We start from the raw sequence: 17,575 nt of genomic DNA on the forward strand, positions 1-17,575 counted from the left end.
TTTGAGATGAAGCAGGTTTTAGTTGTACTAAATAAATATCTACCTACTGAGTAATATATTAAGTTCTTCAGATAAGAACCTGGTTGTATATTATAGTGTTCAATACTTACCTTACAGAATATAACACAATAAAAATAATCAATGCTGACACCTTATAATGAAGGAGATACTTTATTTCCTCTCACCCTCTCATTTCAATGCACCTTTTTTCTACTCCTCCCCTTCTCCTCTGCCATTTCTCTCCTGTCCCTCAACCCTTTCTTTGATCCTTTTGCCCTCTTTCCCTTTTGTCTCATCCTTCCTCTTGCTTTTCCTTCCATACTCTTACCTTTCTCACTCATCTAACCCTCTTCACTCCTTTCCTCCTTCTTAAGCCCTTTCCCCTACTCATCCCTCTCCTCAGTCTCCCTTCGTCCTCCTCTTTCTCCTTCCATTTCTCTTCTCCTTCTCTTCTCTCCACCTTGCCTCACAGCTCTTCTGGCATCCCATAGCACACACAGACGAATGTATGTCACCTCCTTCTGGCCCCGTACAAACTGATCCCTCACAGCAGTACAAATAATGGATGTTGCTGGGAGAGCTGAGAGCTTGTGTTGTCTTGGGTTCAGATGTAGTTGGGGGCGAGAGGGATCGGGAAGGGGGACATCACCAGACACCTTTTTATTCATGCCAACAGGGTAGCAGGATCACAGGTGGGGGGGGGGGGGGGTCATCATCCTGCCTACTCCTACACAGTCCCCCCACCCCATTTCACCCTTTGGGTGGGCAGGTAGGTAAGTAGGGATTTGGCCTGCCTCACCTCCCTCACAACCACCTTGCCAATCTTCTAAAACCTAGGCAAAAGGGAGGAGAACTTGTAGGGTTCTGGCTATGTCCCATTAAATTTTGATCTCAGGAGAGTGAGACAGGACTTAACTGGTTAGCACTGCTTTTCAGCACTAACCAGCTAAGTTAACAAAATCTAGTGGTTAAATTTTGACCAGCTAGATTTAACCAGATATTCAAACTTTTGGTCGAATAAGTGCAGCTGAATATCTACTACTCAGTTATCTTCGTCATTCAGCAGGTTTTTGAAAAGCTCTCTGAAAATTGTCCTTATGAAATGTAATTTGGTGGTAGGATGCTGTTATGTGAAGTTTACAATTTCTACAAGGAAATTTAGTTGTCTCAAGTCTCTTGAAATGTTAACAGTACTCACCTATACTTTTTCCCTGTGAAAGCAGTATCTGAATATAAAAATTCTCAAGCAGATAGTCAGCCACAGAATTGCTAGTTAAGTTCTGCTATAGGAAGTATAAAAAAAAATATCTGTAAGTTAAGCCAGATATAACTATCCAGCTAACTTAATGGGGATATTCGAGCGGTGTGGTCGCGCTGCTGAATATCCCCAGCTATCTTAAAGTTAGCCAGATAGGTAAATCTGGCCACTTTAGGGAAGGCCCTTCGACGTGACCAGATTTAGCCACATAACTCTGGCCCATCCGGAAACACTTCCCACCTGCCCTTGGAATGCCCTCGACTTATGCAGCTAAATTCTAGCTGCATAAATCATTATGTAGCTAGAATTTAGCCATATACAGCTTTAAATAAAGCCGGCTAGCCATTTACATGGATAACTTTTCAGTTATTCATTTAAATGGCTTCTGAATATTAACCTCCATGGCTTTTGAAATCAGACAAAATTCCACTTGTAAGTGTGTATAGGTCTGGATTTGTCAATAGGCATACTAGGCCTCTGCATAGGGCAGCAAAAATCTGGGGAGCAGCAGGCTGGCTAAAGATTTACTGTTTTCCAGCTATGCTGAATCTCACTCGGCAGAGAACAGCCCACTGCTTCTTGATCCAGCCTCTCACCTCCCAGGCAGCGTGCAGGGAACGGGGAGGTGAGCAAGCCGCCTGGAGCAAAGGGGATCATTTTGGAGAAATTAGGATGGACTGAGAGGGAATCACCAGGGGATGAGGGGGATCTGTTGGAGGCCATAATGAGAGAGAGGGAGGAAAAGGGAGGGAGGCAATGTTTTTTGTGTGTGAGAGAAGGGACTATGTGTGTGTGCTAGACTGGGTAAGAGATTAGAGAGGGTAAGAGATTAGAGAGGGGATGCAAGGGTGAGCAGAACTAGAGCATGGTAGGGATACATGCCTCCTCTTCATCCTCTGAACCCCCACTGCAATTTGCATTGTCTCCTTTGATACTGGATTCTATCTACGATCCAAGCTCCAATCCTTCCTACCGCTTCCTTCTCCATAGATCCTGGATTCTCCTTCCTTCTCCCATCTGATCTCTTTCCCCCTCCCCCTAATCTTCCCCATCTCTGGACCTTCTCCTCTCTCCAGTCCTCTCATCTCTTCACCTCATTCCTGGTCCTCCTCCTTTCCTCTCCCCACCCCTGGTCATCTCAACCCTTGCCTTCTCCTCTCCCCATCCCTTAAATCTCCTCCCTGTACTAAAACTTGAGATCTTTTTTCCTTACCCGGGAAAAGGAAAATAAATTATATAGACACAAGCAAGGTTTATAATCTAAAATAAGAAATGGAAATGTTTGTCAATGTATGTCAGAATTTCCATATTTTTGCCACAGAATCTACTCCCAAGTTGCTACAGGAAACTATGGGGCTGTGTCTTAGTTAGCATCAGTGCCTAGGGGCAGCAAAATCCTAAATCTGTCACTGGGTGTGTACAGCACAACCTTCTGCAAAGTTCTGTTATCTATAAATGCCCCCTGAATTGAAATATCATGGAATATAGTGAACTACACACATTTCAGATCCCTCCAAGAGGGTAGGAGTAAAAGAAAACTAAGTTGTGCCACAGATCTCTACAGACATTTAGTCCAGTTTAAGAACACAGCATTTATTATTTATAGTAGGATTCTTATTTGTTCAGTTACTACTTTCATAGGAAAAATCAGGGGAGGGTCCCACTTTGTTCTGCAGATGCTTTAGAGGCCAATATTCAAAGAGTTTGTACAGCTAACCTTTTGAGTTAGCCAGACAAAACCAAAGACCTGATTATTTCCTCTGGTTCTCCGGCTAAATATTATCCAGGTAACTCATTGCCCACATAAAATTTACCTGGTAAAAAAAAAAAAAAAAATAGATGGCACTGGTGCATACCTGGGGTGCAGTTTCACTCTGTTTCATATAAAGTTAGTCAGATAAGTCTGGTCAAACAAATACCTGTCCTAAAGTTGTATGGATAATTTCAGCAGATCACTTATAGGCCGATACAGTAAGGATGTGTAAGAAAGAGTGTGGCAGTGCCGGGCGCACCATCGTTTGCCGCGCGCACAGTTTGGATCACATACCGCTCGATACAGTATTCAAATGAGACGCAAATGCAAGCCGGGTCCAAAGCGCGTCCATGAAGTGGTAGGCGTGCGCAATCCATTTTACTGAATAGAGCGGTATACAGCGCCTATGCAGTATCCTGGGTGCGCTGGTACCTGTCATTTCAAATGTCATTTGAAATGTCATTCCACCAGGAAAGTGGATGGTTCTCCTACAGACCCCGCTGCCTTGAGCGCCGGTGGCAGCAAGCCCCAGCAGCCGGCGATCGGCGGCAGGGACCGCAACAAAGCACCTGTGCGCGCAGCTCCGAATTTCCGCCTCCTTCGGACGGGCAAGAGAGAGACGAAATTTCATGGGCAAACTTTCCCCCAACCCCCGCTCACCTGCCCTGGCCGTGGCCACGCAAGCCCCCAGCAGCAGCAGCAGAAGGGCGTCCATGGGTGCGGGTCTCCCATGTGGGCGCGCTGACAGCTCCGGAGCAGCCCCAGCCCTCTCTCCCCTCCTCCCGAGGCGCGCACCGTGGCTCCCCTGCCTCCCGGGGGCAGCCGGCAGCGAGAGCGGCTTCAGCAGCCCGGGGCGGATCGGGCGCTCCCTATGTGAGGCGGCTTCCAGCAGCCCCCGCCGGCGAAGGTGCATGAACACACGCCTGTACGCCCAATTTGGCCGCTCAAGGCAGCAGGCGCATGAACGCACGCCGTGACCTCGGACATCCAGCCGGGCGCTCAGGTCACAGCGTGCATTCATGCACCTGCTGCCTTGAGCTTTTCCGCCAGGCTTTCCCAAATTAATTCTTCGCCGTCTCCTGCCCCTTCCCCTGACCCCACCGTCATCCCTTTTTTACAAAAGTAAACTGCTGAATACTGTTACATATATATAAACTTGTAAATATGTAAATATGAAATCCTCCTCCACGTTAATTCGGTTAAACTTTGCTTTTACCTTCCTCCTCTTTCCAATTTATCGTTTGTCCCGTTTCCCCCTCCCCTGTTTATTGTAACTTCCAACTTTTTCGTTAAAATGTAAACAGATATGATGTATTTTAATGCCGGTATATAAAAGCTGTCAAATAAATAAACAAATAAATAAATAAAATTGGGCTTTTATTGGCTCAGTGGTGGGCATGTATTCCCGTATTAGTCCTGAATCAGCATTTTGATAGGGAGAAACTCTTCCCTCTGAATCAGCACGGATCCAATGCCCCAGCATGGTCTTAGGGGTGCTCTGCCCTCCATATCAATAATTTTTGTTGCTCCTCTTTCTTGATGCTGGGGCTGGAAGAGGAAATCTCTAAGCCCAGAAGTTATCTAAGAGGAATGGTCCCTTATAAACATCTTTTAATGATAATAAGCTGAGCACCTATCAGTGCAGGGGAAATCTGTGCACCATGCCTGCATGGTTTGAGGAGTTTCAGACAACTGGCAGCTCCTCACAGCGAGAACAGCCCCGGGGGAGTTTACTGGTGCACATGCAGCTAGAAGAACATCTCATCCTGGGGAGACAACTGACTCAAACACACACATGCATACAATCCTTCTGCCTCATCTCTAATGTAAATGTATGGTCTTGAAGCCATTTGACTGACAAGGAACATTAGAGGCTCGTATCCACAACAGTCTGTGAAGCAGCTTTGGAAGATGCTGTTTCATACCTGGTTAAATTAGTTCCTTTCACTGTATAGAGTAGGGTTGCCACTTAACCCAAGGGCTGCCTTGAGTGCCCAAACTGGGTGTACAGGCGTGCGTTCATGCGCCTGTACGCCCAATTTGGGCGCACACGCGCATGAACGCACGCCATGACCTGAGCGCCTGGCTGGACGTCCGAGGTCACGGCGCACGTTCATGCACCTTCGCTGCCTTGAGCGCCCAAATTGGGCATACAAGCGTATGAACGCACGCCCATACGCCCAATTTGGGCGCTCAAGGCAGCAAGCGCATGAACGCGCCGTGACCTCGGACGTCCAGTCGGGCGCTCAGGTCACGGCGTGTGTTCATGCACCTGCTGCCTTGAGTGCCCAAATTGGGCGTATGGGCGTGTGTTCATGCACCTTCGCCGGCGGGGGCTGCTGGAAGCCGCCTCGCATGGGGAGTGCCCGATCCGCCCCGGGCTGCTGAAGCCGCTCTCGCTGCTGGCTGCCCCCGGGAGGCAGGGGAGCCGCGGTGCGCGCCTCAGGAGGAAGGGAGAGAGGACTGGGGCTGCTCCGGAGCTGTCAGCGTGCCCGCACGGGAGACCGGCACACCCATGGACGCCCTTCTGCTGCTGCTGCTGGGACCTTGCGTGGCCAAGGCCAGGGTAGGTGAGCGGGGGCTGGGGGAAAGTTTGCCTGTGAAATTTCGTCTCTCTCTTGCCCGTCCGAAGGAGGCGGAAAATCGGAGCTGCGCGCACAGGTGCTTTATTGCGCTCCCTGCCGCCGATCGCCGGCTGCTGGGGCTTGCCTGACGCTTGTCAAGCTGGCAATCCCCGATGCCCGAGCGTAATACAGAAATGATTTTCGCCCTGCGCCTTGCTTTATTTTTTGTAATAATTTTTCCCCCTTGTGCGAAAAGCATTTTTTTTCTGTGGATTGGGTTGGTTTGGGACTGGGCGGCTAAGTTCACCACATTAATGCCAGGGTCAAGGTAGGTGGTAAATTTGCAGGTTAAAGACGCAGCAAAATAGCTGGTTAAAAAGGCGATAATCTGGGCGCATGTTCCTGTATCGGAGGGAATAGTTAATCCGATCATTAACATATCATATACATGCCGCGGGCGGAAAGGGATACGCGTCGATTTCAAGAAGCGGTAAGGACGCGTAAAACCGGATACTGAATCGCGGGTTAGACATACGCGTCCAAATTGTGCGTACAAAGCGGGTTAGAAACAGGATAACCGCAGCTGCGCTTTACCGTATCGGCCTGTTATTCAGGTAAGTTCTACTGAACATCCAGGTAAATTAACTGGGTTAATTTTCCAGCTCGCTTGCTTACCCAATATGGACTTCCGAGTGCCTGCTCCCAGTTTTCCCTATTGTCAACTCTGACTAAACATGGCATCAAGTTACAGGATCTATTTTCTGAATGCAGATTACATGATATATTCATAAACAGGAATCTAGGGCAACTCTCACACAAAGCTTTATAATTCAAAATGGAGCATCATGTAATACAGTAAAATATACAGACAGCTTCACTACATGGGGGACTATGGATAATAAAACTGCCCAAAGAAAGACTGCTTACCTTGTGCCTGAAAACAGCATTTTTAAATGACGTAAGCTGGAGTTTGCTTATCTTGACTCTACGTTCTCCCCATACACTACCATATGTCAGGCAATGAGGGAATAAAGTACCTAGCTCCATATTATTGAAATCATAGGAAAATCATTTTTTGTCAGTGTCCACTGATTAGCGAAGCTCAGACTTCCTTATGATTTTTATTCTACTCAGTCACCACTCTGGTGTTTCTCTCTCCATCTGGCTCTGTCTTTCCGTCTGACCTTTTCTCCTCTTCTTTTTACTTTTCCCCACCTTTCACACCATTTCCCCTTACAGTTTTGCTGTTTTTATTTTATCACTCCTCTGCCACAATATTCTTCCTTTCCCCAATGTCCCCTCTGATAATCACTCCAGCTTTCCCCTTCCCAAGAAGCAGCCATCTCCTATGCTTCCTGCTACAGTCTTCACATCCCACAATTCCTTTCAATTCTCAACTCCCCTACTTCCTCTTTCTTCCCCCCTTCCCATTCTGGATTTGCTCATTGTGCCAGGATTGATCTTTCTGAAAACTATTGCACTTTTTTTTTTTTGGCTCAAGTGGCGCATCAGCAGCATCAAATGTCTCAATCTGGCTAAAGATATAAAAAAGTCCCACAGCTGTTGCAATCATGGCTATGGGAGCACATCCAAACCACTGGACATATTTCTATAACCTAATGGCAACCAAAGGGTTAACAGGGATTCAGAAATATGGTCTGCAGGCCCTTGGTCTCCCTCCTGCTCCTCACCATGTCCCTGTAGTCAGCCAAGTGCACTGGAAGCAGTATCCAGGTTTCTTTCTTGTTTGTTTGCATGAGGGTTATAATAATTTAGATTTTCTCCTACTCTCAATCACATTTTTTATTTTTTCATTCATCTAGTGTATTATATATATTTTAAATAGTTTATTGTGTACTTCTTGAAACTTGCATCTTTGTCTATTATAAAACTATTACATTCTTCCTGCTTGTGTCACTACTTTTACAAGTCCTAGCACCAAGATTCTTCTTTCATTCTTTCTATGGCCTACAATCATGTTATTATTGACGACTGTTTATTTAGGGGTTGATTTTCAAAGGAGCACACGTGCATCCATGTGCGCACTTGGATGCAGCTATTTTATAACACGTGTGCATCAGCGCACGTTATAAAATATGATATCTGCCCGCGCATATGTGGGCGACCTGTGCTGGGGGGGGGGGGGGGATTTTTCGATTAAACTGGGGTGAGTCCCAGTTCACTGCAATTAAGAAGTGGACTGGGAGGGAACTTCCCTACCCCCCTACCTAATGTTCCTCCGTCTTCCCCTCTCCTCCCCAACCACTAATCCCTTCCTAATTATGTCTTTTTTGTTTCATTATTTACCGCTCCTCTGGAGCAGAAGTAATCTGCGCACGTCGGCCAGCTGCCAGCGTGCACTTCCCTGGGACAGCATAGAATGGCACTGTCCCAGCCCACCTCTCCCCGCTTCTTTAGAGAGACCTGGTACTTGTGTGTGTACCAGGGTTAACACGCGTGGCCGGGCCTATTTTAAAAGCACGCACAAGGCCCGACCATGCACATAAACCCCGGTTTTTACGTGTGTGGGCCTTTGAAAATCCAGGCTTTGTTTCATTTTCTTAATTTTAATTATCATAGATCATTCATTGTTTGAGAGATATCAGTTTATATTCATAAACTGCAACATTAACACTAAAATTTGCTTGTTATTTCAACCTAATATATGCTATTAGCCATTTATCTTATGTACCTCCTTTATCTAAATACATGTAGTTTTTTTTTTTTTTTTTTTTAATAGATTTTTAGAATTAGCATTCATTTCACTTTTCATTTAATACACCTTTACCTAGTTACCTTTTGTGTTCCTTAAGCCGTGATTTATTATATTGTGACTCCGTTCATGCTCAATTGCGTTTTCTTGGAGTCATAAAGAGATACTGTAGCATTCAGTTTTAGTTCTGCTACATTATGTATTACAAAGGCTGAATACAGAACTCTTGCTAACTTATGCGAACCAAGAAGTACTACAACAAAATGCTGATACTAGTGAAAAAGCTAAGATCCACATATTTACTGAAATTGTTAAGAATTGTTAAGGCCATTCTCCTGCTTTACCAAAAGAAAGATTTGTATGCTGGTGAAGTCACACCAGCTTCTAAGCAGAAAGTCACAGTAACTCTGTCCAGAGTACACACATGACCAATAAGTGACAAGGATGACATAACCAGTGACAGTCAGAGACACACTATCATAAAGGTGTAAGGAAAGAAAAGACAAAAATCTTGAAGTCAAAATCATCCTACAAGCAAGCAAGCATGCAGGTTGACTTATCTGACCTCCCGTCCATCGGCTCTACAAGCTGTAGTTTTGCTAAAATGCCAAGAAGTCCTACTGCATTACTCTTGAAAAATAATTTAGCAGAATATTTACAAATTCTCCCTGAAATCCCAAGTGCATATACCTAAATTTCTAAATACATATAATCTGATTGGTATTGTAAATCTAGTAATAATAATAAAATATTAGAAACATAGAAATGTGACGGCAGAAAGACTATTTGGCCTTTCTAGTCTGCCCAACATCATCAAATAATTCAGTTTACTATTCCTGCCATTCCCTTAGAGATCCCTGCATTTAATTAAATAAATATCCCATGCTTTCTTGAAATCAGATAGTCTGTCTCCACCACCTTCATGGAAAGGCTGATCCATGCATCCAGCACCTTCTCTGTAAAGAAATATTTCCTAAGATTACTCTTGAGTCTAGCCCCTTTCACCCTCATCCCATGACCCCATGTTCTAGAGCCACCTTTTTTTTTGAAAGAGGCTCACCCCCTGGGAATGGAAACCATGGAGGTATTTAAATATCTATTATATCTCCCCTATCCTGCATTTCCTCTATGGTGTACATGTTTTAGATCTTTAAGTCTGTCTCCATATGCTTTAGAACAAAGTCCACTGACCATTTTAGTAGCCACCATTTGGCCCAACTCTAACCGGTTTATATCCTTTTAAAGGTGCTATCTCCAGAACTGCACACAGTATTCCAAATTAAGTTTCAACAGAGACTTATATAGGGGCAATATCACATCCCTTTTTCTGTTCCTCTCCTTATGCAGCCAAGCATCTTTTTTGGCTTTTGCAGTCACTTTATTAACCTGTCTGGCCACCTGAAGATAATCATCATTTATGATGATCCCCAGATCTCATTCTTCTTTAGGAAAAATTTACCCCATTCCATATCACTCCTTTGGCTTTTTGCAGTCTAAATAACAACTCTGCAATTTTTTTATTTTTTTTTTTAGCATATCTTAGCTAGATCCATCCTCATATTTAAAAAAGATCTTAAAAAGTCTAAACAAGACCTTAGACTTAAGGAACGACAATGGCGCAAAGCACCCAGCCCCTCTAACTTAGCCATCTACAAAGACCAGCTCCACCGATACAGAAACCTCATACTACGATCAAAAAAAATCTTCTTCACTAGCAGAATCCACGAATTCCAATTCGACACAAAGGCTCTCTTCACATACGTCTCACAACTCACGAAAACAATTGCTCCGGTTATACCAGAGGATGAGGCACAAAACAAAGCAGAAGAACTTGCTCTTTTCTTTCCAAAAAAAAATAACAAACACCTTAGCATTGCTCCCCCCTAACACCTCCACACAACAGACTACTACCGAAAATCAGACCATCATCGGAGCCAAATTTGATACCTTTGAACCCATCTCATCCAAGGAGATCGAATCCCTCCTAAAGAAACTGAAACCATCAAGCCATCCTTCAGACAATATACCTACTAAACTCCTCCTTCGTATCCCTGACACCATAGCCAGTCCCTTGGCAGACATCATAAACTGTACCTTATCTCAAGGAATTTATCCTGACTCTTTAAAATCTGCATCACTCAAACCTCTTCTGAAGAAACCCAACTTAGACACACAAGATCTCTCTAATTTCCGCCCTATCTCCAACCTTCCTTTTGTTGCAAAAATCACTGAAAAATTGGTCAATTCCCAACTATCGGATTTCCTAGACGATCACAATATTCTCTATCCTAATCAATACGGGTTTCGCAAATCCTACAGCACAGAAACCCTCCTCCTCTCCCTTACGGATCACATCATCTTAGGCCTAGACAAAGGTCAAGATTTTCTGTTAGCTCTTCTTGACATTTCGGCAGCATTTGACACGGTGAATCACTCCACTCTGCTAAGCCATCTCTCAGACATTGGTATTTCAGGCTCTGTTCACAGATGGTTTAATTCATTCCTAAGCAACTGAACCTACAAAGTCAAAATTAACAACAAAGAATCATCCAGTATTAAATCTTCAGTAGGTGTTCCTCAAGGATCCTCCTTATCCCCCACCCTTTTCAACAACATCTACCTCCTCCCCCTCTGTCAACTGCTTACTAACCTAAGATTAACATATTATCTCTATGCAGACGATGTGCAGATTTTAATCCCCATAAAAGAATCACTATCAAAGACCCTCCTATACTGGGAAAATTGCCTTCAATCCATTAACCAACTCCTCAACAATTTGAATCTAGTCCTAAATAAGTCCAAAACCGAACTGCTCATCATTTCAACCGACCATCCTGACTCCTCGCTTCAGCCTCCTCATACAGCCCAAATCTCTCATGCTAGAGACCTCGGAGTAATCCTTGACAATCGCTTAAATTTAAAGAAATCCATTAACAACACAACAAAGGACGGATTCTACAAACTGCAAGTCCTAAAAAGGCTTAAACCCCTCCTGTTTTTCCATGACTTCAGGACTGTCCTCCAAGCCACACACTTTGCCAAGATTGACTACTGCAACTCACTTCTTCTGGGGCTTCCACTCTCATCCACAAAACCATTGCAGATGCTCCAGAATGCAGCAGCTAGAGTCTTGTCCAATACAAATCGCAGAGATCACATCTCCCCCATCTTAAAGAACCTACATTGGCTGCCAATAAACTATCGAATCTTACACAAATCCCTTACCATAATCCACAAAACGATCCACAAACACCACCCGTTGGACCTCCAATTCCCCCTCAAACTTCATTCCTCATCCAGACCCATCAGAGAATCATACAAAGGATCTCTCCATGTACCTCCTAACAAAACTTCACGCCTCACCGCAACCAAAGAAAGAGCATTCTCGATAGCAGGTCCCTCTATTTGGAACAATTTACCTCCAGACCTCAGACAGGAACCCTGCCTACAAACATTTCGAAAAAAACTTAAAACCTGGCTATTTAGCCAAGCTTTCCCTTAATCTATTCACTTTCAGAACTCCACATCTCAAACCTACAGGACAATTTACATAGTCATACCCTTTTTATCACAATGGTTATCCCTCTGTCTTTCTCTTTCTTCTATTCCCAAGTTCGATCTCCTTGTTATATGTAACTTTTTACCTCCTCTGATTATTTTACTGTTAAATGATTGATAACAATGTTTTTTTTCCCCTTGTTCCATGTAAACCGATTTGATATGACCCCTGTCATGAAGGTCGGTATATAAAAGAATTAAATAAATAAATAAATAAATATTTTTCACACTTTCCTGACTGTTGCAGATTTTGGTATCATTAGCAGAAAGACAAACCTTTCCTGACAATCCTTCTGCAATGTCACTTAAGAAAATGATGAAAAGAATTGTTCCAAGGAACAATCCCTGTGGCACACTACTAGTAATGTCTCTATCCCTGGTGTGAACTGTTTACCACTACCCTTTGTTGCCTCACATTCAACCAGTGTTTAACCCAGTCGGTTAAGGTAACCAGCACAGAGCAGAAGTTAGACCCCCTAAACACCTTGCTGGGCAGACTAGATGGATCTTTTAGGTTTTTATCTGATTTAGAATGCTACCAATGTTATAGTTTATTTTGGCAGTGTAATCACTGTTACCAATAAATCAGGGGGAATTAGTGATAACAATATAACTAACAGAAAACAATGCAGAATGAGAGAGGCCAAGATAAAATGTTAAAAAAAAAAAAAGACAATATATGATAAAAACCCTAAATAAATAAATAAATAAATATTAAGCAATTTTCAAAGATGCTAGTTAAATGAACACTAACTTCATTATTTATAAAATAGGGCAGACATTTTCCCCTTAAAATACAAAAGACTGTTCAATTATTTGTGATACATTTTAATGTTTTGTAGTTCCAGCAAACTTTTTTTTAGATAATTCAATTGACAGTTGACAAAATAAAAAAACATTCTTTTATTCTGATACAAAGTTTGTTGAGATAATAATGTTTCAAGTTTTATAAGCTTCTTCTATTTAATCATTCCATCTATTAAGGAACCTTAATACATTAGGATTCTGATCAGAACACCATGTAGATATCACACTGAAAGCATGAATGTGGTGAGAATAGCTCAAAAGTGTATTCAAGGAAGCAACTTTTCTAACCAAAGGAAGTGGCCACAACAGCAGGTACACAAATTTTACTCTAAAAATGTTAAAAAAAAAAAAAAAAAAAAGACAATATATGACAAAAAAGAAAGTATATCAAAGAATAAGACCAAAAGAGAGACTGCAACATAGCTAACAAACTAATGGTTATTTTCAGGACTCTAGCTAGCAGGGGTGTTTTAAAGACTCCTGATGCATACACCATCTTTACCTTACGAACGACAAGAGCATCATGGTTGAGACACTGCACAAAGAATCGAATAGCTTGGACAGGGAGCACACGATCATCTCTCAACAGCAAAGACAGAAAGGCAATGCCAATGTGTTCAAATTTCCAGGGGCTACAAAAGAATTCATTTTATAAGTAGCAAGAAAATAGTCTGCAAGTATAATTTGAAAGATATTCTTAATGGAAAAAAAAGAGTAACCAGATTAACTTCCAAGTTTAAGAGATAAGTACAAAATGGTGACATATGCAGAATTTTCTTTAACTGATAAAATGGTATAAAAAGACAATTACTAGCAATTTTGTTCCAAGACAACACAGGCATGCAGTAAATAGCATTACTTTTCTGTACATATACTTCTTAAGACAGTGATGAAAACTACTATTCAGAATGTTAACAGTGGCAGCTACCTAATCATTTACAAAGCTACGATAAATGAATAAACTAGTTATGACAAAATTGGTTCAAATGTAACAACTAAAAAGTAATGTACTTTTTACGTACAGATTTCTTTGATTCACACAGTCCAACAAAGTATTGACCAAATTTTCATAGTTCCTGCAAAGAAAAATACATAGGAAGCATTTAGACTATTTATTTATTTAGCATTTTTTTATATACAGAGGTATAGCAGGGTTGCCTTCACTCCGGTTTACATACAAAGCAACTTGTTACATTGAACGATATTTGAAATTTTGAAATTAACAATAATGAGAGATGGCATAACTAGGAGAATGAAAGAACAAGATGAACACAGGGTAGATACACTGAATAGATGAACAGAGATATCTGAGTACATCGTAAAAAGGAGGCATCTGTAGCATGAAACAGGGGAGATTGTCCAAGGGGGATATTTCACTTCCATTATTAAAAACAATCAACTCAAAAGAATTAAGAGTAAAAACAATCTCAAATACATGACCCAGGTCAGAAACCCGATTCAACACAAACTAAAATTGTATCAAAAGCTAGAGGCTAATTTTCAAAGGAATCTGGCCAGATAACTAAGCAGTAGGGATGTGCATTTATTTAAAATGAAAAAGATGTCAGAGACATTGTCTATTTCATTTCATTGGAACCACAAAATAAAAGAAAAATATGCTGAATTTATTTTATTAGTTTTGTGTTAGTGTATACTAACTGGACTTAGTATGCACTAACTTGGACATAGAGTGCACTACGTCTAGTTAGTGTACACTAACACGAAATTAAGGAAAACAAAAAAAAATCCCAATGAACCATTTTAAAAACATAATCAAGCAAAAAATAACATGAAACAAAAACGACAAAAAAAACCCCCCAAAACACTGCACACCCCTACTAAGCAACTACCTTGGTCATTTCCTCGGGTGAAAATTGCCCTCCTTCAGTGCCTACGAGGCCTTTACCCAGGTAAATTCCGATTTCCCTGGGTAAATTGGTTTGTCTGAAAACGGTCTTCCTCAAATTAGGCTAAAAACATGCATGCAAATTCTATGAGATATACCTTTGCTGAGTGTATGTTGATGGCTATGAAAAAAATGTTCCTGTGTTCAAATACAATAAAACATTAATAAAGGGAAAAAAAGGTGCATGCAGAGGTTTAGAACACATGTACTTTTACGTGCATTAAAAAGGGCATTCATTTGGGCATGCTTAGGGGGAGGAAAACAGCATGGGTACTAAATATTTTTGAAAGTATTTCTAGAAAACAAGTGCAAAGTACATAGGACGTTTTAACACATGAATTTCCAAAGGAAAAGTGTTCTTGTGGGGTTTTCCCTTGAAAATTCAGGTAAGGTAAGTACATTAAAAACGTCTACATATAGGAGCAGTTTAACCCCCCCCCCCCCAAAAAAAAAAAATACCGTGTAGGCTGTTCTTTCAACTGCGTGGAAAAGGAATGGGGCCAGAGAAGGTAAAAGATGTGGGGATTTAATTTTGAAATTCCTGTGCATACTTTAACACATGTACTTTGTACTTGCTGTAAAAGATCCACACCAGCCCCAAATTTTCCAAGGGAAACTTTGTACGGCATTTCCTTTTAAATATTAGCTTGCAGGTTTATGAGTGCCTGCAGGATTTCAAAATCGCCCCTTAATTTCTAGTATTGGGGTTGTTGTAAGTATCTAAATTACCAGCTCTAATTAAGACCAGAGGACAAGTCCAGGGCAGAAACCATTACATCAGCTATTCACTTCTCAAATAGCATTAACAGGATGAGAGAAAAGAAAATGAACATTCCTCCAAGGATAATCTGTGGTCTCTGAAATTACACTAAAAGACTACATATAGGTGTAGTTACTTTATACACAAAATGTTGTCTGGATTAAAAATATTTCAGAAAGTGAAGTTGCTTACCTGTAACACACAAGCTCTGTATACAACAAAACAGCCGCACAAGATGGGTGATGTCATCCAACAGCACCAAGTCAGTCGTTTTTCTCTCATTGCTCAGAAAGTTAAACTTTGTCTTTCTGTGCATAAGTGGGCCTTCCCTTGCTAGCATCCCCACATGTGATTCTGCCTCAGTCTTTTTCCAAGCCATGTAAAGTTCTCGGGGAGGAGGGTGGGATTGTGTGGCTGTTTGTTTTGCTGTCCTCAGAGAACACCTATTACAGGAAAGCAATTTCATTTTCTCCATGGACAAGCACAATAAACAACCACACAAGATGGGACTCCCCAATTAAGGGTTGCTTTGAGTTGGTTTTTAGCTTTTAATGATTTCTGCAACCATTGGTGTATCATGGGAAGATTGGTTTGATCACTTAAAAATCTTCTTAAGCACTGCTTGTCCAAATATTCTGTCCTCATGTGTCTTTAATCAGACAGTAGTATTTTGTAAAAGTGTGCATCTTTGACCATATGGCAGCCTTACAGATATCCTGGACCATTGTAGAGTTGAGATATGCCATTGTTGCAGCCAACGCTCAAACCTGATGTGCCTTTATTGCTTGTAGTATGCTCATACCAATGATAGAATAGCACTGAGAAATACATAGTCAACCACCTTGATAATGTTTGTTTTTTGACTGCTAAGCCTTTTAATTGTATTATAGGATATGACAAGTTGAGTTTATTTTCTGAGTGTTTGTGTTCTGACTAACTAGAATAAGAGGGCTCTCCTTTAGTCCACGGTATGTAATGCCTGTTTAGAAGTTGAGGTAAGTGGTTTTTCAAAGAAAGTTGGAAGTACCAACTCTTGTTTTAGGTGGCAGTGTGATACAACCTTTGGTAGGAACTTCGGGTGAGTTCTGAGCAGTATTCTATTTTTTAATATCTGTGTGTAGAGTGTATAGGCTACTAATGGCTGTAACTCATGTATTCTTCTGGTTGATATTATTAAAGATGTTTTCCATGCCAGAAATCTCATTTCCACAATAACCATTGGTTCATACAGTGACTGCATTAGCTGTGACAACACTTTAAGTCCCATTGTGGTGCTGGATGTCTTAAAGGTTTTAGGTTGTATGAATCTAGTGACTACTGGTTGTTGAGAAATTGTTTTACAAAAATAGGATTTCACTCGATGGAATTTGTTTTCAGTCTGAGTTGATGAAGTGAACCAAGTACTGGAGCAATTTTGATACTGAGCATTGTAAATGGTTGCTCTCCATGATAGTAATCCCATTTAGCAAATCTTCTCCATTTGAAGATGTATGATTTTTTTGTGGAAGACTTTCTGGATGCAAGGAAAATTTCATTTACCCTTTGGGGCAACTGTAATTGCTTGATTATGGTGCTCTCAATAGCCATGCTGTTAATGCCAAAGACTGAAGAGTGGGATGAAGGATTGTTTGCTTGTATTAATAGGTCTGGAATTGCTGGTAACCTTATAGGTTTATCTGTTGCCAGCCTGTTAAACCAAGGGAGTCAACTCTGTTGAGGCCAATAAGGAGCTATCAAGATCATTGTTCCTTTGTCTCTCCTTGATTTCAAAATTGTTTTAGTGGAATTGGTGGAAATGCATATACAAAGGCATCCTTCGTTATCAAATCATGTGATGGTCTTTTAGAACAATACCATGGTAGTTTGTGATTGATCAGAGATGCAAATATGTTTATTATTGGTGCTCCCCAAGTTGTGAAAAGGTCCTGAAGTAATAAATTGTCAAGAGACCATTTGTGTGCTTATAGATGATGGCTTAATCTGTCGGCTCTTATGATTTTTTTCCCTGGTATGTAAATTGCTGAAAACTGCATTTTCCTTTCGTTGCCCAGTTATGGATTCCTTGCAAAGCTGATAGGATCTTGCTTGTACCTGTTTGTTTATACAGAATATGACTATTTGTTTGTCTGTTCCTAGTTTAGTGTTTTGTTTTTCTCTCATAGTTTGAATGTTCTTAAAGTGTTAAATATCACTCAATTCCAGTAGATTGGTATGAAGTATGGCTTCCTCTTGCAACCATTGTCTCTGTATACAGAT

General features: G+C 41.5%; 1 protein-coding gene across 2 annotated transcripts in view; it reads right to left on the bottom strand.

Annotated features, from left to right (window-relative positions):
* Positions 1–17,575, bottom strand: part of PSME4 (proteasome activator subunit 4) — a 389,258-nt gene that overhangs the window by 129,530 nt on the left and 242,153 nt on the right. For both annotated transcript variants that reach the window (XM_029593434.1, XM_029593433.1), the window contains 2 exons: positions 13,676–13,729; positions 13,156–13,285 (listed from right to left, as the gene is read on the bottom strand). In XM_029593434.1, the coding sequence (XP_029449294.1) occupies positions 13,156–13,285; positions 13,676–13,729 (184 nt within the window). The remainder of the gene's footprint in view (positions 1–13,155; positions 13,286–13,675; positions 13,730–17,575) is intronic.

The sequence above is a fragment of the Rhinatrema bivittatum genome, chromosome 3 (assembly GCF_901001135.1).
Source record: "Rhinatrema bivittatum chromosome 3, aRhiBiv1.1, whole genome shotgun sequence".
NCBI lineage: Eukaryota > Metazoa > Chordata > Amphibia > Gymnophiona > Rhinatrematidae > Rhinatrema > Rhinatrema bivittatum.